Here is a 27569-nt window from a genome sequence, read left to right on the forward strand (position 1 = left end):
AACATACATGTGAGTGAAAAGAATGAATGACTTCACAAATCAAGTTATTAAAGAGAAGAGGAAAGAACTGACCACCTTCATAGACAACTTGAATGAGTGAATGAATGATTGAATCAGTTACATTTAAGAAGGGAGAGAGGCTGGTGAGCAGTTCAGTCTCTGGCAAAGGTATCAGCCCCAAGTGGGACTGTCCCAGGCTGGAGACTCTGAACTCCACAAACAATGGCTTTCTTCCATAGAAACCCTAGTAATATGGCAGGATTGAAAAAGACATTTCCCTACAGCCAGAGAGTGATAGAAGTGATAATGGCCACTGTGATCTATAAGGAGGTACCCCCACATTCACCAAAGATGAGATGGATGTATGGATGGATAGATGGATGGATGGATGGATGGATGGATGGGTGGGTGGACAGGTAGGTGGGTAGGTGAATGAATAAATGGGTGGTAGGTAAGTGGGTGGATAGATGGATGAATGGATGGATGGGATGGGTGGGTAGATGGCTCACTCATTCAAGGATGGGTTGATGGAGCCCAGACTCCAAGGGGCTTCCAGCCTTGAAGGAAAGTAGGTTTCTAGAGATAGGATCTCAGTCTACCTCACACCTTGCAGAATCCAGACAAATACATCAGGGCAGTGGCCTCCTTGCCAGTATCTTGGCCCCCAGACAGGTGCTGAGAGTAGAGATCTGTACCCACTAAGAGGAGTGGAGTGCATGTGTCCCTTTCCCTTCTGAGAGGAGGTCCATGAATCCTTGCTGGCAACCCCCAGGCCCTCTTCTCTCCTGTGCTGAGGACTAAGGTCTGGAGTTCTCATGAGGCCAGCAAAGCTGGTTCTCATTAAGGGCTGACAGGTTTGTGTATAGCTTTTCTCTCAGCAGCCCACAGCTTACCTAGCATCGCAGGCCCTTCTGCCCTCAACGCCTTGGGGGAGCTAGCCTAGCCCTCCTCCCTCACAACTGTTCTTTCTCCACTTCCTTCTCCAGGGACTTCCAGGCCCCAAGGGGGAAAAGGTGAGTGCTGCTACAGACTGTCCATATGCTGTGAACCGATGAAAGATGACAGAAACCTGCCTGCAAACCACAGTTCCACAGTATAACCTATAGCCTCAATTTCTCCATTTATAAAGTGGGATGAGGAACACCTAGCTCCTAAAGTGGTTACAAGGCTTTCATTTCATAAAAGAACATGCCCAGAGGATTGACTCTGAATTCTGACACCAGAGCATAACAAAACTCAAAGGCATAGTCTGCTAGAACAGTAAGTTTCCAACGTGAAAAGGGGTGCGGACTTGAACAGTGACTTTAATGACATACCCTCAGGAAAACAGGGGCAGAGCTATCTTTGCAGCCTCTTGTGTCCAAAAGGCTTCTCTGGCATTTGGCACTAAAAGTCACAAACAGTCCCTTGGAGGGTTGGGGCCACCATATGCCTTAAAAGGGAGCAGAAGAGACTTATGTGTCCCTTGGTGGTGAAATCAGAGGAAGGGGGTGTCCAGAGAAGGTGTAGCTGTGGCAGGGTTGAGGGCTCCAGAAAAGGGCTGGTCATGGTTGGACCATATCCACCCCTGACCTGAAATTTGGATGGCAAAGCAAGATGGCAGAAGTCACTGGGATGTGGCCACTTAGGGAAGGACAGGTCAGGGTTCCAGTCCACCATCAGAGCTGAGAAAGCCATGGAAAGAGACAAGATTTGGAGTTCAGAGGCTCAGGTTTGCATTCCAGCTTCACCACCAACTGTGTGGCTTCAGGCAAGTTGCCTGGCTCTGCGGGCCTCAGTTTCCCCATCTGTAAATTAAAAGTAACCTCACAGAGCCACACAGAAGACTGCATGAGGTCATGGTCTGGATGTTTTTTGTCAATGAGGAGACACTAGCACAGTTGGTAGGTGTCATGATTGTCTTCCTGATGGTTCTGGCTGATGCCACCAAGCTGTAGACATAATTCAAGCCAGGGGCTTTGAGACCAGAGAGGGACTAGTGTTTTGATATCTCTTACTGCGTAATTCACTGCCCCAAAACTTCACAGCTTGATACTACGATTCATCAGTATTACGCTTCACTGGTCCACGGCTAAGGATTCTGAAAGGATGCACTGCTTCACTGTCTAGGGCCTCAAATGGCCGGGCATCAGCCATAAATTAGGGAATGCATGGTCTCAGGTGCTAGGTCTGCAAACTGTGTGACCTTAGGCAGATTACTTGGCCTTTCTGAGATTCCAGCTTCCTCATTAGACATGGAAATAAAAATAGGGGGCTTGCTTGTTATTTTGTTAGAATTAAGTCAGACTATATATGTAAACCACAGAGCATAGAGTAAATGCTCAATGGGAAATGTGAACAAATAACGAAAGCTATGGTAATTCATTTCCCTGTGTTTGGTTCCCAGGGTGCACCAGGAGACTTTGGCCCCCGGGTAAGAATGGAGCACCGCCTCCCTCACCCATCCCACATGGTTTGTTTAACATTATTATAATAAGGCATATCTAGCATTTCTTCTGGGTTCCACCTCACCATAGCTAATCACAGAAAGGCAAGTGAGGCAGCCCTTGGTCCCTGCCCATGGCCATTACTGTGGAAACCCCCAGGCACCCACAGAATGAGACCCTATCTAAAAAATAAGTAAAGTAAAAAGGGCTGGTGGCGTGGCTTAGTGGTAGAGCACCCTGGTCTGGCTGAGGCTGCTCCCTCACACCAATATCTGGCACGAGTGTCTGGAAAATGTCCTGGACCCCACACTTGTCACCATGCATGACCAGACAGTAGAGCCCACCCTAGTCCCTAACCAATGACTGGCCTTCTGGAGGGCAGCTGGTACCAGGAAAGGGGACAGCTCTGGGGTCAGTAGATCTGACCCCAAAGCTCAGCTCTGGCACTTACCTGCCAAGTGACCTTGCACAAGTTACTTTTCCCTCTGACACTCAGCTCAGTTTCTTCCACTGTGAGTGGGAGTTGTGAAAATTCATTGCAATCATAGAAGTCAGCACCCAGCATGGGAACAGTGAACAGGCATCTCTTCCAGGCCACCTCTACCCTCAGGAGCTCAGAAGTTCCTCATGCTGAACCTGAGGTCTCCTCAACAGAGGCTGAACCAGGTGGGCCCTCAGAGTGATTGGCAGAGGATCACTTGAGTGCCACCAAACAGGTGCCTTGCCATTTCTAGCTGGTTCTGAGGAGGGAGACCTGGCTGCAGTTATTCAGGTGGGCATTGACTGTCCAGAGAAAGGCTGGATCATGGCAAACGCCCAGTTGTTTCTAAGAAGGGTTGTGGGAGGACATTGCAGCGCAAGGATCACTCACTCATGTCAATCATCTGCATGCAGGAATGGGATGTAGGATGACTGAGCCACTGGGGACTAGAGGGCACTATCAATGGGGGAATGAAAAGGAAGTGGGAGGAGGGGTACAGGGCAGAGAGCAGAGCCTGGGCCTTTGAAGTCAGGTGGTCTGGGACCCAGTTCTGTGAGTTCATGGCTCTGTGTCCAGTTTTTGTGTGTTATAGGGCTTAGCACTTGCTAGGCAGGTGCTCTACCACTAAGCCACGCCTCCAGCCCTTTTTGCTTTACTTATTTTTTAGATAGGGTCTCATTCTTTTTGCCCAGGGTCAGCCTCAGCCTGTGTTTCTCCTACCTATGACTTCCAGATAGCTAGGATTACAATCATGCCACCATGCAAGGCTTGTATGTTGAGATGGGGCTCTTGATAACTTTGTGACCTGGCTGGTCTCAAACCGATCCTCCTAATCTTTGCCTCCCGAGTAGCTGGGATTACAGACTGAGTTCTTATGGACAGAGCTGTTTTGTGCTGGGCCTGTGGTGGGAGGGTAGGATCACATAAAAGCCAAATAAAGCTGGTGAGATTTGTCTGAAGTCAAAAAAGGTGGGGCTCATGTCGTTTTGTGACTGCTGAGAAAATCTGGTGATTGTATGGAAACTGAGCTTCCAAATGGGAGACACCCAGTCTGCAGCAGACTAAACCTGAGCACATTTTCTCCCAAGCCCCTCAGCCTCTCTGGGGATATCTTCCCTGTGTCCCAATATTCTAGTCATCTGTGAAACAACTTTCTCCCACCCCCTCCCCCAAAATGTAGTAGCTTAAAGTGACAATTTGTCATCCCTCATGGTCCCCTGGGTTGACTAGGGTCTGTGGTTGCAGGCAGAGGCATCTAGTCCTGGGGACCAAAGTGATGGCACCCTCACATGGTCTTAATCACTGCTGGCTGGCAGCTCATCTGGGAAGCACCCACACGTGGCTCTCCAAGGGTCTCAGGCTTCTCCCAATATGGCAGCTGGGTTCCTAGAGGGGCTCCCAGCATTCCAACAGGCAGGAAGTAGGAGCTGTTAAACCCAATAAGACTCTACCCAGAGTGACCATAGCAACACTTCCATGCATTGTACTGGTCAAATCAGTTACAGGACTCACCCAGAGACAAGGGGTGGAGAACTAGACTCAACTCTTGCAAAGGAGCCTGTGGGAGGAGCCAGTGTAGCAGCCATGTTTGGAGCACATGGTCTGCACACCCAACCGCCATGCTGCCTTTCCTGCGTCAGGTTAAGTGGCTTTGACTCCACAAACAGACTTGTAATTTCTGAAACCCCCTCCTGCTTTTCTGACCATACCACCCATTGCTGGCCAGATGGTTTTCCCACGGCTAAATGCGGGCTTTATAAGTAGAGATCATCCTGCATACAATCTCCACTTCCTCAAGGTAGACTGCTGGGTGAGGGTCTGGGCCTGCTGGTTTGCTGTGCTCCCCCATCCTGACTCACCCTCATTTCCAGGGTTAGACCTCAGACATCCAGTCCCTGAGGGAGGAGGGGGTAGGCTGGCCCAGGAAGAAACTAAGAGCCTCCCCGAGGACCAACCCAAGTGTCTGAATCTACTGTCTGCCTAAATAAGTAGTCTTATAAAGGGGCCTCTGAGCTGTAAAAGAAGGCAACACTGTGCCAGTATTGAGCAGGCCCTGATAATGCAGCAAAAAGGCACCAGTCATGCTGTGGGTTTCTCTCCTTGCTTGAGTTGAGAGCTCTGGCTGTCTGAGGTCTGACCCAGTGCTAACATCGGGTCTAAGAATTGGGGATTTGGGTGCTGCATGAGACTGTGTGGCTCTTTGTTACCTTTTTTTTTTTTTTTAATTTTGAGACAGTTGTAAACTCACAAGCATTTGTAGTAAGTAACATCCCATTACCCCTTCTCCAGTTTTACACACACTCATACACGTGTATTGTTCAAGTGTGTAGACTTTTCTGTGCAGTGTTAACACACAGACTTGCATAACCACCACACAATGATTCCTCATGCTACCCTTTTATTGCTGTGGCCAACTCCTTCCCCATATCCTTAATCCCTGGCCTTCACAAATCTCCATCTTTATAACTTTGCCATTTGAGAATACTCAGTAGAAGCAATCATACGGTAAGTAACTTAGTAACTTTTAAATTGGCTTTTGTCACTCAGCACCCTCCCTTGCAATGCATCCAGATTGTTGCCTGTGTTCCTTTTTTTGTTTATTGCTGAGTAGTGTTCCATGGTGTAGCTGTGCCACAGTTTGTGAACCACTCACCTGTGGTAAGCCATTTGGGTTTGCGGTTTGGGGATGTTACAAATAAAGCTGCTGTGAACGTTCACATGCAGGTTTCTTTGTGAACCTGAGTTTTCATTCTCTGAGGTAAGTGCCCAAGAGTGTACCTCCATCATCTTAATGAAGCAAGAGAGACCAACCAGGAGGTTATTTCAAGAGACACTTGGCCCCTTTCTGGAAAGGAGCTGGTTAGGCATATGTGCTTTCACCCGCACCCAGCATGTCATCTCTCCCCTGAACACCATATCTGGCCTTCAGGTGCAACCTTGGAGTGTTAAAGTTCCCATTAGGCCTCTTACACCAAGGTATAGGGACCTGTCCCTGTGGGGCTACCAAGAAGTGGGTAGAGGCCCACTATCAAAGTCCTTCCCTTGAGCCTCAAGGGCAGGAGATGAAAGGCCTAGGGGCTGCCAATCTGAGGGAGTTTCTCTCTGGGGCTGGACCCCCTCCTTTTGTACCCCTCAGAGTCATGCCAAGTTTCTCCTCTTTCAGGGAGACCAAGGGCAAGATGGAGCTGCAGGACCTCCAGGGCCCCCTGGGCCACCTGGGGCCCGGGGCCCTCCTGGTGACACTGGGAAAGATGGCCCCAGAGGAACTCAAGGCCCAGAGGTAAAAGAAGGTCCTGATCCTGCACTGACCCAAGCCCTGATCCCAGAGCCAACCCCAACCCCAGCACTAGCCCTAGTACAGACCCAATACAACCTTCATTCCAATCCAGACACTGAATCTGGACCTCAATTCCAGTTCAAATCCTGTCCGGGTCTAGACCTGAACCCTAACCAGATCCTTACCCCAACCAAGCCTTAAATCTAATATTGACCTGCTCCCTAACCAAAATCAAGACCTTGACCCCAAACTTATTCCCAAATCTTGATAGATGCTTCCAATAAAAACTATTAGACCCTACAGGCTGTGATCCTGACCCAAACCAAACTTTAACCCCAAATAGACCTACAGCCCCTAACCCTGACTTCAGCTGCAATCTCACAATCCTTACCCCAACTCTGATCCTAAGACCCATATGTGGGCTCCTTCTCTGCAGATTAACCTCCCTCCCATTGTCCTAACCCAAACCCTGGAGTCCAGGCCTCATTCTTCTACCTCTTACTTAACCCAAGGACTCCAACCTCTCCTCTCCTCCTCCAGTGCAACCAGCGCCCACTCCTCCACCAGACTGCCACCAGGGTCCCCTATCAAAGCAACTGTTCGAATGACATCCATTCCTTTTCACATAAGGCTCAGCCTTTTCATCAGTGAAGTGGGAACAATGACACCCACTTTTCATGGCTGAGTGAGGATAAAGTGAGATAATGTACTTAGAGCCCCAGCCCAGATCACGGTGTGAGATTTGGGCTCAGGTAATGAAATATCTTTGGGTGCCTCATTGCTCGTCTCTCATGCTTCCTCAGGGTCCCAAAGGAGAGCCTGGACAAGACGGAGAGATGGTCAGTATCCAGGCCCTGTTGGCATGACTGTAGCTCCCAGACCTGGAAGCCCCTTTCTAGCACACACACCCCAGGATTATGTAGGTCTGTGTGTGTGCGTGAATGCATGCTCATGTGTGCGTACCTGCACACCTGCCCTCTTCCCACAGTAAGGGAATGGATGGGCGAGGTACCCAATCCAGGCAGAATTCCAATAGCCCCACTTTCCTGGCTGGGAGTCTGCAAGACACTTGTCACTGTGTAAGCCATAATGCAGCCACTGTCCGAGGCACCAGGAGTCAGTCCTGGTGCAACAGCCTGTCTCCTCATTTCTTGAACTTGGCATTGCCCTTGATAAAAGGACAATGATATTTAACACCTTCTTTTCTCTTGTTGCAGGGCCCCAAGGGACCCCCAGGACCCAAGGTGAGTGCACCTCACCCCTGTCCCACTCCCACATCTGGGGTGGATGGGCTCCCTCACCACCACACTCTTTTCCTCCCACCCAACATCTCCCCCACTGAAGCCAGGGCAGTAGGGTTAAGAGACCCAGTTCCATGACCGTGGGCAGTTTACTGTATCTCTAGGACTCAGTTTACCTACCTGTAAAATAGGGGCATGATAGACCTTTCCTACCTTAACTTCACACAGGATTGTGAGTGTTCAGTCATAAAACATATTAGCTGTTTGGTTTTTAATAGACTTTACTCTAGAGACAGTTTTAGGTCCACAGCAAAATTCAGGGGAAGGTACAGAGGTTACCTCTATGCCCCTTGCCCCTCAAATGCACAGCCGCTCCCATTATCAGCATCCTCCACCAGAGTAGTACATGCGTTACAACTGATGAACCTGCATGGATATGTCACTGCCTCCCAAGGCCTAAGTCACACAAGGCCTCACTCTGCGCTTGTACACAGTGGTTTTGAACAAATGTGTAACAATGAAAGCCCTCCATTATAGCCCTCACAGAATAGTTTTCCTGCCATAAAATTTCCACCAACACACACACACACACACACCAATCCCTGGCAGCAGGAGTCTCTTTACTGTCGGTAGCTTTGTCTTTTCCAAACTGTCACCGAGATGAATGCAGACATTACACGGTCTCATCAGAGGGCTCCCTACCCTCAGCAGTGTGCTCTGAAGGTTCTACTGGTCCTTCCGTGCTTTGGTAACTCATTTCTCATTACGGCTGAATCTTACTTCGTTGTCTAAAACATGCCACTTTATTTCCTCATTCACCCGCTGAAGCACATTTTGGTTGCTTTTCTTTTTTTTTTTTTTTTTTTTTGGTGGCACTGGGAATTGAACTCAGGGCCTTGTGTTTCTTGTGATTGCTAGGCAAGTGCTATACCATTTGAGCCACACCTCCAGCCCATTTTTGTATTTTTGAGATAAAGTCTCAGGAACTATTTGTTCAGGATGGCTTCAAACCATGATCCTCCTGATCTCTGCCTCCCGAGGAGCTAGGATTGCAGGCAGGAGCCATTCTAAGTAAAGCTGTTATCAACATCCTTGTGCAAGGTTTTCGTGTGGCCGTGTTTTCAACCACATTAGCTTTTTAAAATTTTTTTAAGACATGTTGTCTATACTGGCCTGAAACTCCCTATGTTCAAGACTGGCCTTGAACTTATGATCCTCCTGCCTCAGCCTCCAAAATGCTGGGACTGCAGCTCTGTATGACCATGCTAGGCTCTCCATTAGCTTTTGAAGCCCTCTCCAGATGTCAGCTCTCTCTTCTGATCCCTCCTTGAGCAGCACCCGGAGGTGGGCTGGGTCCTTCCCACAGGAGAGAGAAAGGATGGGGAAGGGGCCCTACTTAGCACCTGTGGAGCTTTCAGGGCCTTTTCACTCACCTTCCAACACCCCTCTGAGGCTGGGGAGGCCACCTCCTATCTTTCAAGAGCAGTGACTTGCCCAGGATCATTGAGCTTGGGAGTGAGTAGCTCAGAATGGACTCCAAGGCTGTCAGCCCCACTGCCCATCTGCACCTCTCTGGGGGTTCAGGGCTCTCTGGGACAGCACTGGCCACAGGTCATGGGTGCCACTTGTACCAAAAGAGGAAGAGGTCTGATGTGCAGGCCACACACCTACAGCTCTGACCTCTCTCTTGCACCTGTTTGCCCTTCAGGGTGAGCCCGGCATTACTGGAAAGAAGGTGAGGAGGCCCACGGAGGAGCTTCTTGGCCAGAACATCAGGAAGTAGCTGGAGAGAAGGGCAGAGGCTGGGGATAAGGACAGGGATGTCCTTCTCTTACCCAGGCCCAAGTCCTCTCTGTGGGTGGTCGCCCTGTCCTAGATCGGAATTTCATTCATCTGTTCGCTCACTCGCTGTCTCTCTTCCACTTTCTCAAGCACATCACAGTCATCCCACTTCAGGCTGACACTGTGGTTCTCAAAGTGTGGTCCTGGGATCAGCATCACCTGGGGCCACACTAGAAATGCAAATTCGGAGGCCCACCCTAGATTCACTGAATCAGAGACTGAAGTGGCTGGGGGCTGTTTAGTCAGAACTCTGCGTGATTCTGATGTGCATGCAAGCCTGGGACCCAACCACCCAACAGGGATGGTCTTCCCCATCCCCACCTCTTCTCACTCCAGGCCTCCTCCTCCCATCCAGTTCTCAGCAAATTGTCCACCCCAGGAGCCTCTATCACCCTCATATTCTTTTCCCAACACTGAGCTACTTCCTGACAAAGTGCCTTCTATTTATTTGAATATCTTTTGTCCCATGGCCTCCTCTGACTCCATCAGGGCAGGGACCTCATCGGCCTGGCCCACAGGGGATGCTCACAGAATATTTGCTGAATGAATAATGGGTATACTCCACTCACCTGTCCGTGCATTGTTTCAGCAAACACCTGCTAGGGCTTGCTCACCTCTAATTTCCATGGCACAGAGGTGATCTGACCCCACCTGCCCTAGAGGGCTAAGGAGGGAGGAAGGAGCTGCCTTGAGCCACAATGCCTGGTGTTGGTGCCACGCTTTATTTGGTGTACTGAGGAGTCTAGAGCAGGGAGGGGGCAGTTAGCCACCAGAGGATGTGGCCAAGGTGTTCATGTGTGGTGGCTGTAGCCTTAACTATTCTCTCCCCAGGGGGATGATGGGACACCCAGCCAGCCAGGGCTCCCTGGACCCCCAGGGCCCAAGGTAGGTACCTTCCCCCCCCACCTCCTGCCTCCCTCCCACCCTCCACATTTGCCATCTGCCTGTGATGCCCCTGACCTGGCCCTTTCACATCACGGAGATGTGCCCAGACACCCAGGGCAGGCCAGAGTGGCCCATCACCAGCAGTCCTGCAGCTCATCCAGGTCATCTCTCTCTGCACCTCCAAGTCCTTTTGGTTCCCACCTTAGGTGACCCACTGTCTGTCCTGTCCCCAAGCCAGAAACTAGGTGTCATCTGCACACTTTATTCCCCAAGCCTTCGCAACAGCCACTAAATCCTGGCCAGCCTCCCTCCAAAATGTCTCTTGAGTCCCTGAGCCAAGATCCAGACTGGAAGGAGGTGGCTATAGTCTTAAGTCCTCTGGACTGGGGAGACCCCTCAAGTCCATGCCTCCACCCCAGGTGTGGCGTGTTCACTAGGAGACCTGTTTGCAAGGTTTAACAGCCCCACATGGTCCAGGCTTGCCCCCACCCCATGCTCACTATCACTGTGATTGTTTCTGTTTCAGGGTGAGCCAGGGAGTGTGGGGCCCCAAGGAGAGAATGGCATGGACGGTGCCCCAGGACCAAAGGTAACATTACAGTGCTCTGCTCTGACACCTGAAGGCCCCATTCAGACAGTCACCCAATTTCAAGGCGGAGATGTGGTTTCACCTCTAATTTGCACTTTTAAGCGGAGAGTCCAGGACGGCCTGGGCCAGGGGTCTCCTTTGACTCAGAGGTTGGCCTGGAGGAGGGTGGCAGGGAGGCTGAGTGAGTGACAAGGCCTCTGTCAGGTCCAGCTCTGGGCTAACCCGCCTTGCAACTCCTAGGCTCAAGTCCCTGTCTACACACTGTAGGGACAGGGAAGGGTCTGACAGTTGTCCCATTTCCTGGAGGGTCCTTCCCATACATAGGTCATTAGGCTGCCAGCGTGTAGGCCCTTGAGAAAGGGGACTGGAGGTGGGGCAGGTGAGGGCTTCTACACCCCACCTACAACCATGTGTCTCCACAGGGGGAGCCCGGCCACCCAGGCACGGATGGAACCGCAGGGCCCCGGGTAAGCAGCCTCCCCTGCCACAGTAGTGCCATTCCCTCAGCTTTAGAAGTTCCTTGTCCCCACAGAGACACAGAGTTTCTGTAGAGATGCAGGATCTGGGCATCTTGTTTAATTTTTTTATTAGTGATTTTTAAAATTTCACAACACGTGCTTGAAATATTCAGACATGGATGTATTACAGTAAGAGCCTGGCCTCTTATTATTAAATCATAGCTGACTCTGTGCCCTTCTCTGTGCACATTCAAACCTAGGTTCTCCTAGGGTGTGACCTACCCACTGTGGAGTGGGCCTCACCCTTCCCAGCCTCACATGGAGGTGCTCCTCTCACCAGGAGCACTGCCAACCCCAGATCTTTTGTGACCAGCACTGTGACAGACCTTTATGCTGACATACAGGTCCTGTTCTTGGCTCTGTTGCCTCATGTGACCATGTCCCCTCCTGTGACCAGTAGATAAATTCTTCCTCCAAAAAAACAGATACGAGGCCCCCAGGCTGGCTGCACAGGTGGCTAGGGTGGGATTAGGCACCGAGTGTGGGGTTTCTGTATACACTGGATAGTCCCATGTAGGTCATGACCCAAGGGCAGCCGGACAACAAGGCCCGAGCCTGGTGCTCTGCCCTGTGCAGGACTTGTGACCCCCCACTGTTCTCTGGACAAGGAGCAACCTGGGTAGGGAAGTGTGATTCCAAGGGGAAGAGCTTGGCAGGAGGCAGCAGGCACCTGTGCAGCCTGCAGTGTATGTGTAGATGGATGTGGACTGTACACAATCAGGACTGCCTAGGAATGGGTGTTAGTGCATGCTCTGTGCGACCTCTACCAGAAGGCAGGAAAAGGAGACCCTATCCAACCCACCCATGGCCTTCACCGGTCTTGGAAGGGTAAGGGTTGTTTTTAGCTTTGACAACATTTGAAAATCTGAAGAACTTCACATCAAAATTAGGCTTTCCATTTTCCCCCAAGAAGTCTGGGGTCAGGCCTCAGTGGAACTTGAATACCCACATGGAGGCAAAACACAGCCTCCTCTTGGCCAGGCGGGAGCATGTTCTTCAGTTGGCCTCCAGACCCCACCTGCCACTTCACGTTTGCTGGGACACACTGGCTTGTGCCTGAGGGCCTAGCACACTGCAAAGCTGGTCCAGGGTGCACAGGTGTCTGTGGGCTTTGGACTGCAAGATTCGTGTCCCCCTTAGCTCTGAGTATGGCAAAGAGGATGACCACATTCACCTACAGAGAGCTCTTCCCTGAAGTTCTTTTTTTGTTGTTTCATTTGGTTTTGGTTTTTCTGGTACTGGGGTTTGAACTCAGGGCCTCAAGCTTGCTAGGCAGCACTCCACCACTTGAATCATTCTGTCAGCTTCCCTGAAGTTCTTTTTTTTTTTTCTTTTATTATTCATATGTGCAAACAAGGCTTGGGTCATTTCTCACCCCTGCCCCCACCCCCTCCCTTACCACCCACTCCGCCCCCTCCCTCTCCCCCACCTCAATACCCAGCAGAAACTATTTTGCCCTGATTTCTGATTTGTTGTAGAGACCCTGAAGTTCTTAATTTTCTTCTATCTCAGGGTCCCCCAGGTCTCAAGGGTGAGCAAGGAGACACAGTGGTGATTGACTATGATGGCAGGATCTTGGACGCCCTGAAGGTAGTGTTCCTGGTGGCCAGCCACGCCCTTGATGTCCAGTTCCTGAGAGAATAGCAGCTCGCTTTGTGTAAAAATCCTGTACTTTTCTACACAAGAGACCAGGATCAGCTTAGTATAAAAGCCTCAATTCCATAAAGTGCCTGGTCCTGAGACCCACATGACGCTAAGGCAGAATGTAGCTCATGTGGCCCGGGCTCCCCAGAGGCCAAGGCAATAAGGGAAGCTCCTCCCTCAGGGGCAGGAGACAGAACAGTTTGTGATGACTAAACCCACCAGTGTCTCTTCTGGGGGCCTCCTAAGGAAGACTGACCAGAAGTCTAGTTCCTTTTCTAATAACTATTATGAAGGGGGACTGAGTGGGGCAAGGCCTGTCCCAGGCATCTCAGGACATGTGTGGCCTCTGGCCCTGCCCACTAACTGGCACACTTGGAACCACAACTAGAGCAGAGGGAGGTCAGGTGCCAGCTGCTCGCAGTACCAAGGAAAGGAACTGGGATGGGGGTTGGGTGGTCATCAGTACCAAACTGGGCATTAGCGCCTGACCCCACCTGAGTTTCAATCCCAGTTATCTCCCATAGGCCGCAGGGAAGTACAAGTTGATGGTAACTGTGGCCTATCCCAGGCCTGCATGGTGGAGTGTGGTATAACTTGGCTCTGAGGGCATGCCCGTCCACGGTGTGTCTCAGGCTGACTGGGACCCATGTGGGAGAAGCCCTAGGAGTGCAGGGATTCAGGAGGTGGATTTGGATGCCAGGCTGGATTGATGATTCAGTCTGATGGGCAGTAGGAGCCATAGTCAGTTCTTGAGCAGGAGAAGGATGTCAAAAAGAAAAAATGGGCTAGCTGGGGAGTAGTGTGAAGGAATGTGAACATGGGTGTCAGGGAATGCTGGAGGGAGGGGCCCACCAGGGAGGCAGGTTCTGGGCCTGGACCTAGAGAAGTGAGAAGGGTGGAGACAATGCAGTAAGACCAGGGACAGCTCAGTGGGGACACTAGCAAGAAAGGGAAGGTTGGGGAAAGGAGGGGCAAGTGAAGGAAGTAGAGCTTGTCAGCCAGGGGAGCTGTACTGGATATGGCCTTTGAGAGGGCGCGTGAGTCCAGAGGGGTGAGTGGGGGGCAGTAAGGAGCCGTGATGAGCAGACGACCTGTGGGAAGCCTAGGTTGGAAGAAGAGCTTAGTAGTAGGGTCAGACACTGGAGACCTGGTCCCCTACCAGTGCCACTGAGGAACTGGGACGAGCAGACAGCAGGCGATAGAACCGGATGGTCAGAGAGCTCACAGAATAGGCAGAGATGGCAGGGCCGGGTCACTGTTCAGGATGCAATTTTTGGCTGCCCTTGTATGCCAGCAAGGGATTTAAGCTTGTTTTGAGGGACAATAGGAAGCCATCACAGACTCTTGAGCAGCAGAGTGTTGTGAAGAAATCATATTTGCTCTGAGGGCAGAGAGATTCTGGGCCTTCCATAGCAGTGGACATTGCGGTATTTTATCCAATGCCCTGTCACCTCCCTGGCCTCTCCCAAGGGAGAATGAGCTGCATGCCATGTCCTGATCAGCCTGGGTAGGAGGTGGGCAGCAGGTCCTCATGGTCTGTCTGCTGCTGGCTACATAAGGACTTGCCCCAGGTGGAAGGATTGGGTAGGCAGGGGGGGCCTTCTCTAACCACTGACTGGCTTGATTTTTCATACACAGGGTCCTCCTGGGCCTCAGGGAGCCCCAGGGCCACCAGGGATGCCTGGAGCCAAGGTCAGTGCAGATGCAGCTACATGGTCCCCCAAACCATGTCTCCACCTCCTCTTTCCTCTCTGACATATGTTCCCACTTCCCTCCTGGAGTCCTGGCTGGCTTCTGCGGCTCAGAGAAAGGGGCTCTGCCCCTCTTTAACCAATCAGGTCCTTCTTCCTGGGCCCCAGCTCCCCCCAGGAAGCCTCACGCACACATTGAAGAGAAAAATCAGCCCCTCAGGGCATCACAACAGACCTTAAATATGCTGCACCTATTCGTGTACCCCCTACCTACTTGTGTTGGAGAAAGAGCCCAAGACTCTGAAGTTACCCAGGGTCTGGTCCTGGCATTGTTATACCTGGGCTGTGTGTGGCCTGGGTCAAGTCACTTAACCCTTTGACTTCAGCTCCTAAATCTATAGCAGGCCAGCCATAAATGACTGCCACCAGCTCTGTCTGCCTCTTGGGGGCTGAGCACAAGAAGGAGAGTAGGCAGTAGATGCCTGGCACAGTGCTCATCACCCAGGGGGTGCCCTCTTGGAAGTCTAGCTGTGGGGACCCAGCCTAGGGACTGTGCTGGGGCCTCTTAGCAGGTGCTAAGAGAGCCATAACTCCTTTCACTGTTCTCTTCCAGGGTGAACTTGGATTGCCTGGCGCCCCAGGAATCGATGGAGAGAAGGTCTCTGGGCCTTGCTCATGCTGGTGCTGGGTACTGGGGTGTGTGTGAGCATGTGTGTGTGTGTGTGTGTGTGAGTGTATGTAGGTATGTGTACAGTTGCTCAGATAGAGAGAGAGAGAAACAACTATGAGAAAGAGAGAGGCCATAGTACATGGTACTAAGCATAGAGTCTGCTGGGCTGTCATTGTGCCAGTTGTTGGCCCTTTGGGCCTTGGGTGAGTTGCTCGCTTTCTGGCAACCTCAGGTTCCCTGTCTGTAGGTGAGGAAGATGCAGGCCTTTTCTGAGGGTTGCACAGCTCTATCTGCAAGCTACTGAGAGCAGCTCATGGCTCATGGAGCAGAGGATCCCAAATATTTCCCTGCTGGGCATTGTTAGTCTTACTGTAAATGTATGTGGGGAGAGAAAGGTGATCTTAAATGGACATGAGCACATCCTTGGGTGTCACTTGACCTCTGTGTGTCTTTACTGCTGGGTCCCTCGTGTGGGGCCCATCTTGAACATGATGTAATCGGTTGATGAAGGCACGTGGGATTCAAAGATTCAAAGCTCCTGAGATGTGAGCACAGCATTGGCCGCATGAGTGCCCAAGTGGCTGCCCACCCTCAACTATTCTCACACTCCAAGCAAGCAGGAAGTGGGCTGTCCCCTCCTTATCTCCATCCAGCTCCCCCACTGCATTCAGCCAAGGCTTCCAGCTACCTGGGCTGGAGGTTGGGGACACATGAGCAGGAAGTAGGGGGTTTGGCCTGGCCTGACTTAGCTCAGGGACCGACCAGGGTTCCTGAGTTCCACTAATTCCTTGTTCTGGTGGCTTTCAGGGTCCCAAAGGAGCTAAAGGAGACCCAGGAGAGCCTGGGCCAACTGGACCCAAAGGGGAAGCCGGAGAAATGGGCTTGTCTGGCCTACCGGTATGTGACTGGGTGGGTCCCATCCACTTGCTTGATCCTGAGGTTCCTGAAGTGAATATGTGCCCATGTGGGGATGGGGGGTGGAAGAGGCAGGGATTGGAATGGTCCATAATAAACACCCTTGGTCATTGTCACGGTCATTTTTGGTGTTACTCTTGTCATGGCTGGATCAGAACACCCACTGGGAACTTGTCACTTTTTGGCTGTTGTGTAACTCAAGCTAAGAGGTAGTGCTAGGGTTTGAACCCAGGTCTTTGCTTCAGTGGCCCTGTCATTCTGCACCACAGGACACAATTCGTATGTGCTACACACCACTCTGCTCCACACCCAGGGTGGCTCACACTGGTTTGGGGAAAAGTGCTTTAAGCAGCAATGGCCAGTTTACTGCTACTGTGTGGGAGTGGGGTGGGGTGGGGTGGGGTGGGGAAGGTGGCTGGGTACCTTAAGTGATTTTAGAATGGACAGGAAGGGCTCACAGGCTACCCCATCTTGCAGGGTGCTGACGGCCCCAAGGGAGAAAAAGGAGAATCAGCCTCTGATAACCTACAAGAGAGCCTGGTAAGGGGATGCTGAGGCTTGGGGCTTCCCCCAACACCTAGGCCTAGTGGGGACCATGAGCCTTGGGACACAAAAGCTACCCTAGTCTGACCTAACACAGGACAGTGGGGGAGGAGGAGTGAGGGACCTCAGGCTGCGTCCCCCACCCAAGGCCCATCTGAGAAGCCAAAGGCCATCTGCTGGGTCCCTCACCAGGCTCTGCCTTCCCAGGGGCAAGAAGGAGCCTTGCCCAGGGGCTCCAGGCCCAGCACCCAGGAGTGTTATCCCAGTGTGGGGTAGGTGAGGAATGAGAGTACTGTGGGTGACTAACCCATCTCTGACCCTTCCTAGGCCCAGATCATTGTGGAGCCAGGTCCTCCCGGTCCCCCCGGCCCCCCAGGCCCCATGGTAAGGACAATTTGGCTTAAAGCAGCTGGGATACCAAGAGGGTGGTGGGCCCAGGCCCCAGAGCTGTGACCAAGGGGAGGGCAGGATTTCTCATGGTGCTAGCTGAGCTGGGGTCAGGACCACAGGGGCTGCTGTAGGAGGGCCCTGGCCCTGAGGTCTTCGCCCATCTTGATGGCCCATCTGATCTGCTTTCTCCTCCTTCTCCAGGGCCTCCAGGGAATCCAGGGTCCCAAGGTGAGTGGGTAGAGATCCCCTCCTCACCCAGACTCCTAATGAGCAGTTCAGAAAGCCTTGCTAATCCCATGCTTGGCCCAGACCCAGTTCTGAGACTTTTGAGGGTTAACCATCCCCAATGCCCTGTACTGAAGCCTCTCTGATATCCTCAGGGAGGGACCCCACTCCCACCCCCATACTTAGGATCAGTTCTTTCACTTTCCCCTCTGCCTAGGGGCCCCAGTCTCTCTCTCTCCTCCCCTGGCCCATCTCCCATCTCATTTGCCTCCTCACCCACTTTTCCACCTTTGTCGGGTCCCCATCTCTTGCCTGTGCACATCTGTCTCTCAACTGCCCACAGCCCGAATACAGTCTTGAGTTTGGTGTGTATTTCATAATGCCATGTTCTCAGCTCTTAAATTAAAACCTCAAGTGTGGTCTGCCCACACGCCTGCCCCGGGGAGGCCAGCTGGCCCCACTCCTTGCTTTACTGTGTCTCATTTATCCTGCACATCTCTGCCTCCCCAGCTCAGAGGCCAGATGGAGGACTCTGAGTCATGGAATCCCAACCTAAGTGGAGCTCAGTTGCACTGCTTCTGGCTGTTTTGTCCCAAGGCCTCCCAGGATCATACTTAGAAGAGGCAGCTGCTGTCAGGGACCAAGGCTGGGACTGAGGGATCTGACGGGTCCTCAGCCCTACCACTGCCTGGCTGTGCAGCTGGGTTCATCCCTGCCCCTCTCTGTATCCTTTCCTACTCTGTAGAATGGATGTAGGGCTGGCGAAGTGGCTCAAGTGATAGAACGCTTGCTTAGCAAACCCCACTGAAAATAAAAGGAAAAGGAATGGATGTGACCATTGCCCTCCTATGACTGCTAAGGGAACCCATGTGTGGGAAAAGAGAAACTGTACTCTCCCATAGCTCATTGCAGTCCTCGCTGTGGAGCACGCTGGGCCCATGCTGTCACGGAGCCCGGAGTCTGTTGTTCTGTCCCTCCACCATGCATACCCACTCCCCTAGCTTTCCTGTTCTATTGTCTGTCTGACCCCTTCTCCTTGACCGGTTTCTCTCTTCATTTCCAGGGCTTGGATGGAACAAAGGGAGAGAAGGGTGCATCAGGTGAAAGAGGTCCTCACGGCCTGCCTGTGAGTGTCATGAGCCATTTTTTTCCCCAGAGATATCTCATCCTATAACCATCATGCTTTCTAACCCACTCTTTTTCTATACAGGGACCAGTTGGCCCACCAGGCCTTATTGGGCTGCCAGGAACCAAAGGAGAAAAGGTAAGACCTAACGTGTACAACTTCCCCTCATACACACACACACACACACACACACACACACACACACACTATAGCCACGCACCCCTGGTGTCACTCAACCTTTGAGGCTGAACCCTTACACAGGGCCAGGGACCTGTGACTCTGTGACACCATTCTGCCTGCCCTCTGCCCATGCCTGCAGTGGGTCTCCTTGCCCCGATGTCTGTGGCCAAGCCACAGGGCTGGGCTCCTTGGCAGCTATGATCCCCAGCAGCTGTGCTCCCAGCACCCTTTCTCCAGCCCCTTACATTCTCTCTTGTGTCTCTCCTCAGGGCAGACCCGGCGAGCCAGGTCTTGATGTAAGTTTCTCATCCTTCACTGTGAGTGACTGGATCCTTCTTGTGTGTGTCCTCTATCCTCACATTGGTCGATACAGTGACCGGATCTGGCTGGCTCAAGCATGAATCCTTCCCAAGGGGTGTGACTGACAGATTCCCCTATGTTGACAGTGCCAAGTCCAGTTTAGAATAGGTGCTTTAAGAATGGATGACGGAGAATTGATGAATAGATGGATGGTGCATGGACGGGTGGGTAAATGGCTGATGTACTGTAGTAGAGAGGTGGGGCAAGCTGTGAGGAACCTGCTGCAGTGACCTAGAGAACGATGACGAGGCTTCAGCTAAGGAGGTATTGTGGGAAGGAAAGTAAAGGAAGCATTGACTTTCTTTCATTCTCTCTGGCCTCCTTTGGTTGCACAATGTAAACAAATCATAGTTTAAACTGATTTAAAATGACTCATATCTGAGAAGTCTGGAGGTTCAACACACAAATCTAAGACATGACTATGTTGGCACAACCCCTCTCATCTCTGCCTTCCCTGTATGGGAATCACTGGGAGGTGAAGGAGAGCCACAGCTCCACACCTGTACCTTCCCGGGCCAAATCCAGAAGGAAGATTTGCCCCATTCTCCTGCTGTGAGAAAATCTCTTTGGCTGTCTTTGGTCAACACTGAGCTATTACTAGGCCACAGGAGTGCAGTCCACTCATTGGCCCTGGGACTGGCACTAGTATCCATGGACTATGAGAAGAGGGGGTGGTTCCCAAAAAGATCAGGTAGCTGTCCTGAGAGAAATGTAACCAGCTTCAGGGCTGCAAGAGCTCTGGTGACCATCCTAGACTTGTGTGTGTGTGTGTGTGTGTGTGTGGTACCAAGGTTTGAATTCAGAGCCTACACCTTGAGCCACGCCACCAGCCCTTTTTTTTTTTTTTTCTGAGATAGGGTCTTGAGAGCTATTTGCCCAGGCTGGCTTCAAACCTCAATCCTCCTGATCTCTGCCTCTTGAGTAGCTAGGATTACAGGCGTGAGCCACCAACACCTGGCTCACCCTAGACTTTAAGGAGAGAACACCACCTTGGAGAGCAAGTGTGGACCAGAAGGAGGAGCGTTGGCCAGGGTTCCTCACTGGGGATGGGGGAAGAAGCTCCATCTGTGAAACCACACTGGGAAGTGGTGCTGATCATTCAGGCTCTGGATCCAGGGAGGTTGTGGGAGTTGGAGCAAAAGAAACTCCACACCATGTGGGAGTAGCGGCAGCTACCTCCTAGGAGGCATGGACTCAGGATGGCTGGCATCTCAAAGCCTTGCCTGCCAGCTCTGCCTGGTTTACCCCCTGTCCCTCCCCCACCAGACCCAGCAGAAATAGCAACCCTGCTCAGAAGCTTCCTTTGACTCCCCATCCCTTCACAGAACAGTCCTTTTCCTGTTATCCCAGCACCCGTTTCATACCTCAGTCCCTGAGCATCAACTGCTATTGTCAGTCCTCTGTGGCCTTGCCTGGTAGACACAAGGGAATGGGTCAAATCCATTTCTCTGTACTCACTGTCCAGCCCACATCCCAGATCTAGTGGATGCTTTGTCATGTTAGTTGACTGGATGGGCAGAAAGAGAGATGGACAGATAGAGGAACAGACAGATGAGTGTACAAGAATTGAGCCAAGAACAGAAGTCACCTTCTCTTAGTCTGTCAAAGATAGCAACATAAACTTCCATGAGTTTCCTCAGTCTCAGTCCCCAGCTAAGCCTGGGCCAGTGCCTGTTGCATCTGGCTGTGACCTAGAAAGCCCCTCGTCATCAGCTCTGCCTGAGTGATGGCTTCTGTCCAGAGACAACAGTGGTCTGTTTTGGAGAAGCAGAGCTGGCATCCTAAATGCATGCTTTTCCCTGTGTCCACCTAACAGGCCAGGTAGCTTGGGCCATGAATGTGCATGGAGGGAGGAGGTAGCGGTGGATGGAGAAGGAGCAGAGATGAAGAAATCACAGAGAAAGAGTATTTAACCCTCATTTGCCAGTTTAACCTTTAATTCTTCTGTCAGGGTTTTCCTGGACCCCGGGGAGAGAAAGGCGACCGGAGCGATCGTGGAGAGAAGGTGAGGACAACAGGAAAGGGGAAACGAGGCAGGAATGGGAGGCTAGGAAAAGCCAGCAAAGATGAGAGCAGCCAAATGGCGCAGGTAGAGGCTGAAACTGAAGCTTCAGGGTCTGATGGCTCTGAAAGGTGGTAGAGGGGTCCTGAGTCTGGCAGCCATGGCCACCCCTCCACCTTCCTTCTTGTGCAGGGAGAGCGAGGAGTCCCCGGCCGGAAAGGAGTGAAGGGCCAGAAGGGAGAGCCAGGTCCGCCGGGACTCGACCAGCCATGTCCTGTGGTAAGTGTCTGAACAGAACAGAGTCCTCGCCTGCTGGAGCCACCAAAACCATCATCAGGGCTCCTCTGGGCTTGGCACTGAGCCCCCATGGGCAAGATTGGGGGATGCAGCCCATCTATGGATGTGGAGGCATGGCCAGAGGCAGGGTCTGCTCACCAGGGTCACTTTCTCATCTTTACTCAGCCCCAGAGAAGACCTGCTTGAGTAGAGACCTGTCTTGGGCCTTCTTAGGTTGGACAGGGGCCTGGCCAGGAGTGAAGTTGTTTACCCAGAGTTATCAGTAGTTTCAGAGTGCCCTGGGAGGGGCCTGAGTGCTGGAAAGGGAAGCCCAGCAGTCACATACTGAGACAGCACGCCCAGCCCCTGACCATGGCTGCCTGGGATCCCATTAGAGACTGACTCCCTCTGAGCTTAAGGCCAGGCTGGACCGTGACCCAACATCCTCAGCCATAGAGGAAGATGGGACAACCCTACCTTCCCTGGAGGTCTCTCATTCCCCTTCTCAACGCTTCTTCCCAGAAATGTCTTTTTCTAGTTTGGAGTAACCCACCCTGTCCCCTCTGTAAGCCTGAAGCCCGTCCTGTCCCTCCTCCCTCACTTATCTCTGTCCCTGCTCCTACCCAGTAGCCCTCGATACCTCACCAGGCCCAGTGCCTAAAACAACCACAGTTTGGTTCCTGTCTTCTACAAGGCAAGAAGATTTACAAGTTGGGCTTTTCCAGTGGAGCTCAGAAGACAGGAGAACAAACAGCTGAGTCTCCATACTAAACTGGCCACATTCATGCCCAGCCACCCTAGCCAGGGATTTGGGACATGTGCAGGCAGACCCAGAGACAGGGACCCCACCCAGTCCTCTGGCCTCCAGTGAGTCACTTTAGCCCTCTGTGCCTTGGTCCCTTCATTCTTACAGTGGGTTGGTAACCCCTCCCTCCAGGTGGTTTTGAGAGGGTTGGTGAGAAAAAGGCATGAAAGATAGAGAGATAAACACACACAAAAAAGCCAGAGACAAGCCAGGTGTGGTAATCCCAACACTCAGGAGACTGAGGCAGGAAGATACCAAGTTCAAGATCACTTTGGGCTACATAGCAAGACCCTGTCTGAAAAGAGATGGCTAAGGTGATAAAGGGGCCCAGCTCTGTGGCTCCAGACCCTTGGTCAAGACTTCACGAAAATCAGAAAGCCCTTGTCATTGAAACAGGAACACTCTCGATGTGGAGACAAGCGGGGGGCACCAGGCCCCCGGGGCCCAGTAAGGGGCAGTGGGCCCTGCCCTGTGGTATGCAGTCTGGCCTGCTGTGTGCTGTGTGTGCTGTGCTAGGCCTTATGAGCAGTGTCTGTCCCCATCCTTCCATGCTTGTGCCTCGCATTCTCCTCCTGGTCCCATTTCCCTTTGGTCTGCAGCCTGTGCCCCTGGTGTGCACATGAGAGGGGTTCAGGGGTGTGTTGCTTGTGTCTGAGGCTTATGCCTATGCTTTGGAGTACAGTGGAGTGTTTTCTGTGCTGGAGCCGCCCAGGGACTTTGCCTTTTGTCCCCATCCACCTCCTGGCCCTCCAAGCTGCCTGAAGAAAGCCACCCCCTGCTGGTTTCCTGGTGGCTGAGTGGGCATTGCTGGTGCCCCCAGACAACCCCAGCCCAGTGTCCCATGCTGGCAACCCATGCCCTCCCTGCCTGCCTTGCAGATGCAATCTCAGGCCAGGACAGGCTGGAGGGTTACCACCTCCTGAGCTGTCCTTACAACAGTGTCAGAGGCATTCCTGCCAAGCTCTGAAGACTCTCAGGTCCCAAGGCTGAATGGCCAGAGCCACTGTCACCACTGCCAGGCAAGAGGCTGGCCACACAGCCCCCTCCACAGGACCAGGTCCTCCTGGGTGGTGAATGTCTGGCACAATTACCTGTTACATCACAGGGTCCTCCTATTTCCATCCAGTACCCAGGTGTCCCCACAAAGCACAGTGAGAACACACTCAGGGTAAGTGTAGTGAGGGGGCTATTGTGCCCCAAATGGATAGAGGAGACACATAGCCCTTCATTAGTGGAGTTGAGGGGCTTCACACAGCAGCCACCTGGGCTGTATCTCCCTATGGACTTGGGAAGGGTGTGTGGGGTGTAAAGAGCTGACTGACTCCTGACCCTGTCACTGAAACCTTCTTCCTTTCCAGGGCCCCGACGGGCTGCCTGTGCCTGGCTGCTGGCATAAGGTACCTTGCAGGGAGGGGTCTCAGGGGTAGGCCTGGAGGAGTGTGGGGAGGAGTGGAGGGACAGAGATGACCCCTGGGGACTTGGAAGTATCACTTAGAGCTCCAGGTATCTGCAGCATCCCTCACAGTGACTGAATAACCAGGTTTCCCAGCAGTGGTTATGATTTTCCTGTCACATGGCCAAGGCTTGTAGTCCTGGCTGATGTATGCAACCTTCCCTGCTGGTCATAGGAGTTTCAGTTGGCACCTGGCCCAGCTCAGTGCAAAGCCTTCGGGGTTTCCTGGGACTCTGTACCAGCTGCCCCCACTAAAAGGACCCTGAGAAGAGTGAGGCCACACGCATTTCTGAGGAAATGGGCAGGATGGGGAACATGGGTGGGTGGGGGCATGGATGGAGCAGGGCCAGAGGGATCTCTCCAGGCCCCTCGTCACCTTCAGTCTTTCCTCCTTTTCCAGTGATCCCTAGATGCAGCTCACAGCCTGTACAGATCCGTGTGGACATTCTTAATTTTTGTAAAAACAAAACAGTAATATATTGATCTTCTTACATGGGATGCGCCACCTGTGGCCTTAGAACATTGGAAAGTGTGCCAAGCAGCCCCAGAAGACCAGCACATAAAGCTGGCAAGAAAGCCAACGGGCAATCAGGGGACTCTGTACCTGAGGGGACCCTCAGGGCTTGGCTTTCCCCAGAGGAGAGAAGGTGAAAGCACCGGCTCGGGTGAGGCTAGAACGATGCTGGGTTGAGCCTCCGATCACCTGATTAGCAGAGACTCACAGCTGTCCCACTGCCCTGCAAGAGCTGTCCTCTGATGCCCCCGACTCCCTGTGTCACACCATATCCAACAAGACCCACTTGGACAGCAGCTGCAGCTGCTCTGGCCTCTCCAGCTTCCAGACTCAGCCACAACCAGCTGCACCCTGGACCCTGGGTTCACCAGGACAGAAGAAGACTTTTGCCCAGCATTTGGGGAGGAAACAGTAGAAAGCACCCCAAGAGGATCTAGTTCCACCCCCCCCAAGCTCAGCAGGCCTCTGGACACCAGCCTGCCATGTATCATCTGACCTTGAGAAGTTGCTGAGCTTTGAGGCTGCCACGTGGAGTCAACTGCGGAGAGCCCAGTAGTCCCTAAGGGTGGGAATGGAGAGTCTTTGATTGCTCTGGCTGCTACTTCCTGTCTTTATCACCACACCACCAAGGGCAGGGACAGGAAGGGACTTTGCCAGCCCTGAGAAGACGGACCTCCAACTCAGAGCTTGGGTCTTAGTGGCCCCAAGTCTCCCGTCCAGACTGACCAGACTTTGGTCAGTCTGGCAGAAATGAGCCTCCTGGTGAGTTGTGCAGATCTGAGCAGCGGACCTGCCCCCTCCTCCCATGTGCTCTGTAAGAGACTTTATCACTTGTAACAAAGGTTCCCAGCAGCCAACTCTGTCCTGGCTCCTGGCCTCCTCTCTCTGTGTAGATGGGCATCACTTTATGTAATAAACTACAAATGTGTGTCCAGGTGTGCCTGTCCTTGCAGACTGTCCTGGACACCTCTGGTGAAAGTTTCATCCTGGTCATTTTCAGGATGGGAGGGAAAAGGGGCGATTCTCCCTGGAGAAAAGCCATCCCAGAAACCAGATGGTCAGAGCAGAGACCAGTGGGGAGTTCCGAGGACATAATCTGAAGGACTGGTCCTGCCATACGCTAGCAGAGTCCTTAAGCCAAACACTTCATGTCACTGAACCCTTGTGTGCTCCTCTACTGTGCCTACCAGTGACTGTTGCATAACAAATCACCCCAAAACTTGTTGCCTTAAAGTGTTTGTTTCTCTTATATCATTCTGGGGTTCGTGGGCTCAGCGGGGTGGCTCTCCCTCATTGGGTTATTGTTGCTGCCTGTTCGCTAGGACCCAGGTGGCCAGGACACCTACCCATGTCATAGGTAGGCTTGGGCCTTTTCACAGCATGTGGCTGGATTTCAAGGGTGAGTGAACCAGAAGGCCAAACCTCCAAAGTCATATGGTGTCACTTTCTGCCAGAGTTAGGGGCTCAATGCAATTTCAGGGGTGGGAGGCAGACCCCACCTCTCCAGTGAAAAGTGCTAACATCATATTTTAAGGAGAAAACATGGGATAGTAGATCTCGCAGCCATCTTAGAAAATGCCACCTGCCACCTCATCTGTAAAATGGGATGGCAATGCTTAAAACTCAAATTGTGGCTGGGTGCCAGTGGTTCACACCTGTAATCCTAGCTACTCAGGAGGCAGAGATCAGGAGGATCACAGTTCGAAGCCAGCCTGGGCAAATAGTTCGTGAGACCTTATCTCAAAAAAAAAAAAATCACAAAAAAGGGCTGGTTCAAAATGTAGGCCCTGAGTTCAAGCCCCAGTACCACAAAAAAAAAACAAAAACCTCAAACTGTGGCTCAATGAGGACAAACTTTGTGAGATACATGTACATGGAGAACGTAGGATAGGTCAGACACCTGAAATACCTGTGATTGACTTCCCTCTCTTCTCCTCACTCCAAGACCAAGCAAGGACCATAGCTTGGCAGAGCACATCCATGTCTCTCATTCCAGCTGGTCCTTACAAAATCCTAAGAGAGGACCCAGCAAATGTGCCCATTTCACAGATGGCAAAATGAAGCACTTTCCAGGGTGGTGTAGAGAAGCCTCCTTTAGAGTTCCAGAATAACCACCCAAATCCACTGTGCTCCATAGTTAGCAATTCACTCCTTCCTCCACCTAGGAGCCTTGCTTGATCCTGTCATCAGCCAGTGAAGGATGGGGCCAATGTGGTAGTTGCCACTGCGTCCAGTTTGCATACGGCAAAACTGAAGCTGAGAGGGAGTAGTCACCTGCCCAGGGGTGCCCAACCAGGAAGGAAAGGAAGGCTTGGGACTGGACCCAGGCTCTTGGATGCCCTCTAATTTCTTTTCAAAATCGTTTGGCAGGGGAAGAACTCTGCTAGGCAGCACCATGATAATGGGTGACCAGCAGGTAGAGCTTCGAGGAGGGAGAAGCCACATAGTCCCCACTTCTCAGACATCCGAGGGGGTCCCTATCCTCCACTGAACAGGACAGGGCCATTCCCGGCCCATTGCTGCCCTCTTGTGGCCTCATACCTGTATCCTCAGGCCTGGAAACTTCAGAATGTAGAGCCTATTGAGTCCTTAGAGAGATGGGGTGAGGACCAAGAGGCTCAGGAAGAGTGAATGACTTGTTCAAGGTCCTAGCTAAGACACCTGGGACAGTCAGTCTCACAGCTGAGCCTCAAGGACTGGGGGGAGGGGGGCCTCAGAACTCCATGCCAAGAAGGGCAGCTTTCTGGCAAATTACCCATTCCAGAAGAAAGAGAAACTCATTTATTGAATCCTGCTTGTGCCATGGCAATTAATCTAACCACCAGGACCACTGTCCCCTTGGACAAATGAATCTGAGGCCTGAGAGAAGCCAGGTCCCCTTCCTCCAGATCCCCAGGACATCACTAGAAGTGTAGAAGATGCTTTGGGTTGTCACAAAATTGGGGATGCTCCTGGCATTCAGTGGACAGAGCCAGGGATGGCACATATCTCAAATGCATATGACATTCCTGCCCAATGATGAATCATTTCACTAGAAAGCTAGTTGAGAAACACCCTGTTCAAGCCTTGCTCAGCCACTTCCTCCATCCCATGCCCGCTTAGTCTCCAGTATTGTCTTGAAGGCCAGGCGTGAGATAATAGGGGTATTTAGCATTGATGGAGAACAAAATGAGTCCGTGGATAATCTACACCCAGGAAATGTCCCAGCCTGGGCTGATGCCAGCTGTATTGTCTCCTGATCCTGGACATCCTGGAGTAGGAGAGAAGTGAGCTAGTCCTGGCTGTAGCCTTCCCGCCCCCTATACCAAGACAAGAAAAGCCTATGAGCTCACACCTATAATCCTGGCTACTTGGGAGGCTGAGATCAAGAACATCTCAGTTTGAGGCCAGCCCAGGCAAACAGTTCGCAAGATCCCATCTCCAAAATAACCAGAGCACATGGGCTGAGGTGTGGCTCAAGCAGTAGAGCGCTCGCTTTGCAAGCGTGAAGCGCTGAGTTCAAACCTCAGTCTCACT

At 52.2% G+C, this 27569-nt stretch overlaps 1 protein-coding gene across 1 annotated transcript in view; it reads left to right on the forward strand.

Moving 5' to 3' along the window:
* Col23a1 (collagen type XXIII alpha 1 chain) overlaps nt 1-25879 on the forward strand; it is a 343386-nt gene extending 317507 nt beyond the window's left edge. Inside the window, exons 7-29 of the mRNA XM_020170455.2 lie at nt 987-1013; nt 2387-2413; nt 6071-6187; nt 6988-7023; nt 7402-7428; nt 9134-9160; nt 10099-10152; nt 10679-10741; nt 11164-11208; nt 12772-12849; nt 14542-14595; nt 15208-15252; nt 16072-16161; nt 16657-16719; nt 17050-17106; nt 17314-17340; nt 18401-18463; nt 18548-18601; nt 18913-18939; nt 20955-21008; nt 21198-21284; nt 23445-23483; nt 23940-25879. Coding sequence (XP_020026044.2) covers nt 987-1013; nt 2387-2413; nt 6071-6187; nt 6988-7023; nt 7402-7428; nt 9134-9160; nt 10099-10152; nt 10679-10741; nt 11164-11208; nt 12772-12849; nt 14542-14595; nt 15208-15252; nt 16072-16161; nt 16657-16719; nt 17050-17106; nt 17314-17340; nt 18401-18463; nt 18548-18601; nt 18913-18939; nt 20955-21008; nt 21198-21284; nt 23445-23483; nt 23940-23942 — 1164 coding nt within the window. The 3' untranslated portion in view covers nt 23943-25879. The remainder of the gene's footprint in view (nt 1-986; nt 1014-2386; nt 2414-6070; nt 6188-6987; nt 7024-7401; nt 7429-9133; nt 9161-10098; nt 10153-10678; nt 10742-11163; nt 11209-12771; nt 12850-14541; nt 14596-15207; nt 15253-16071; nt 16162-16656; nt 16720-17049; nt 17107-17313; nt 17341-18400; nt 18464-18547; nt 18602-18912; nt 18940-20954; nt 21009-21197; nt 21285-23444; nt 23484-23939) is intronic.
* Nucleotides 25880-27569: the final 1690 nt, after the last annotated feature.

The sequence above is a fragment of the Castor canadensis genome, chromosome 16 (genome assembly GCF_047511655.1).
Source record: "Castor canadensis chromosome 16, mCasCan1.hap1v2, whole genome shotgun sequence".
Taxonomy (NCBI): Eukaryota; Metazoa; Chordata; class Mammalia; order Rodentia; family Castoridae; genus Castor; species Castor canadensis.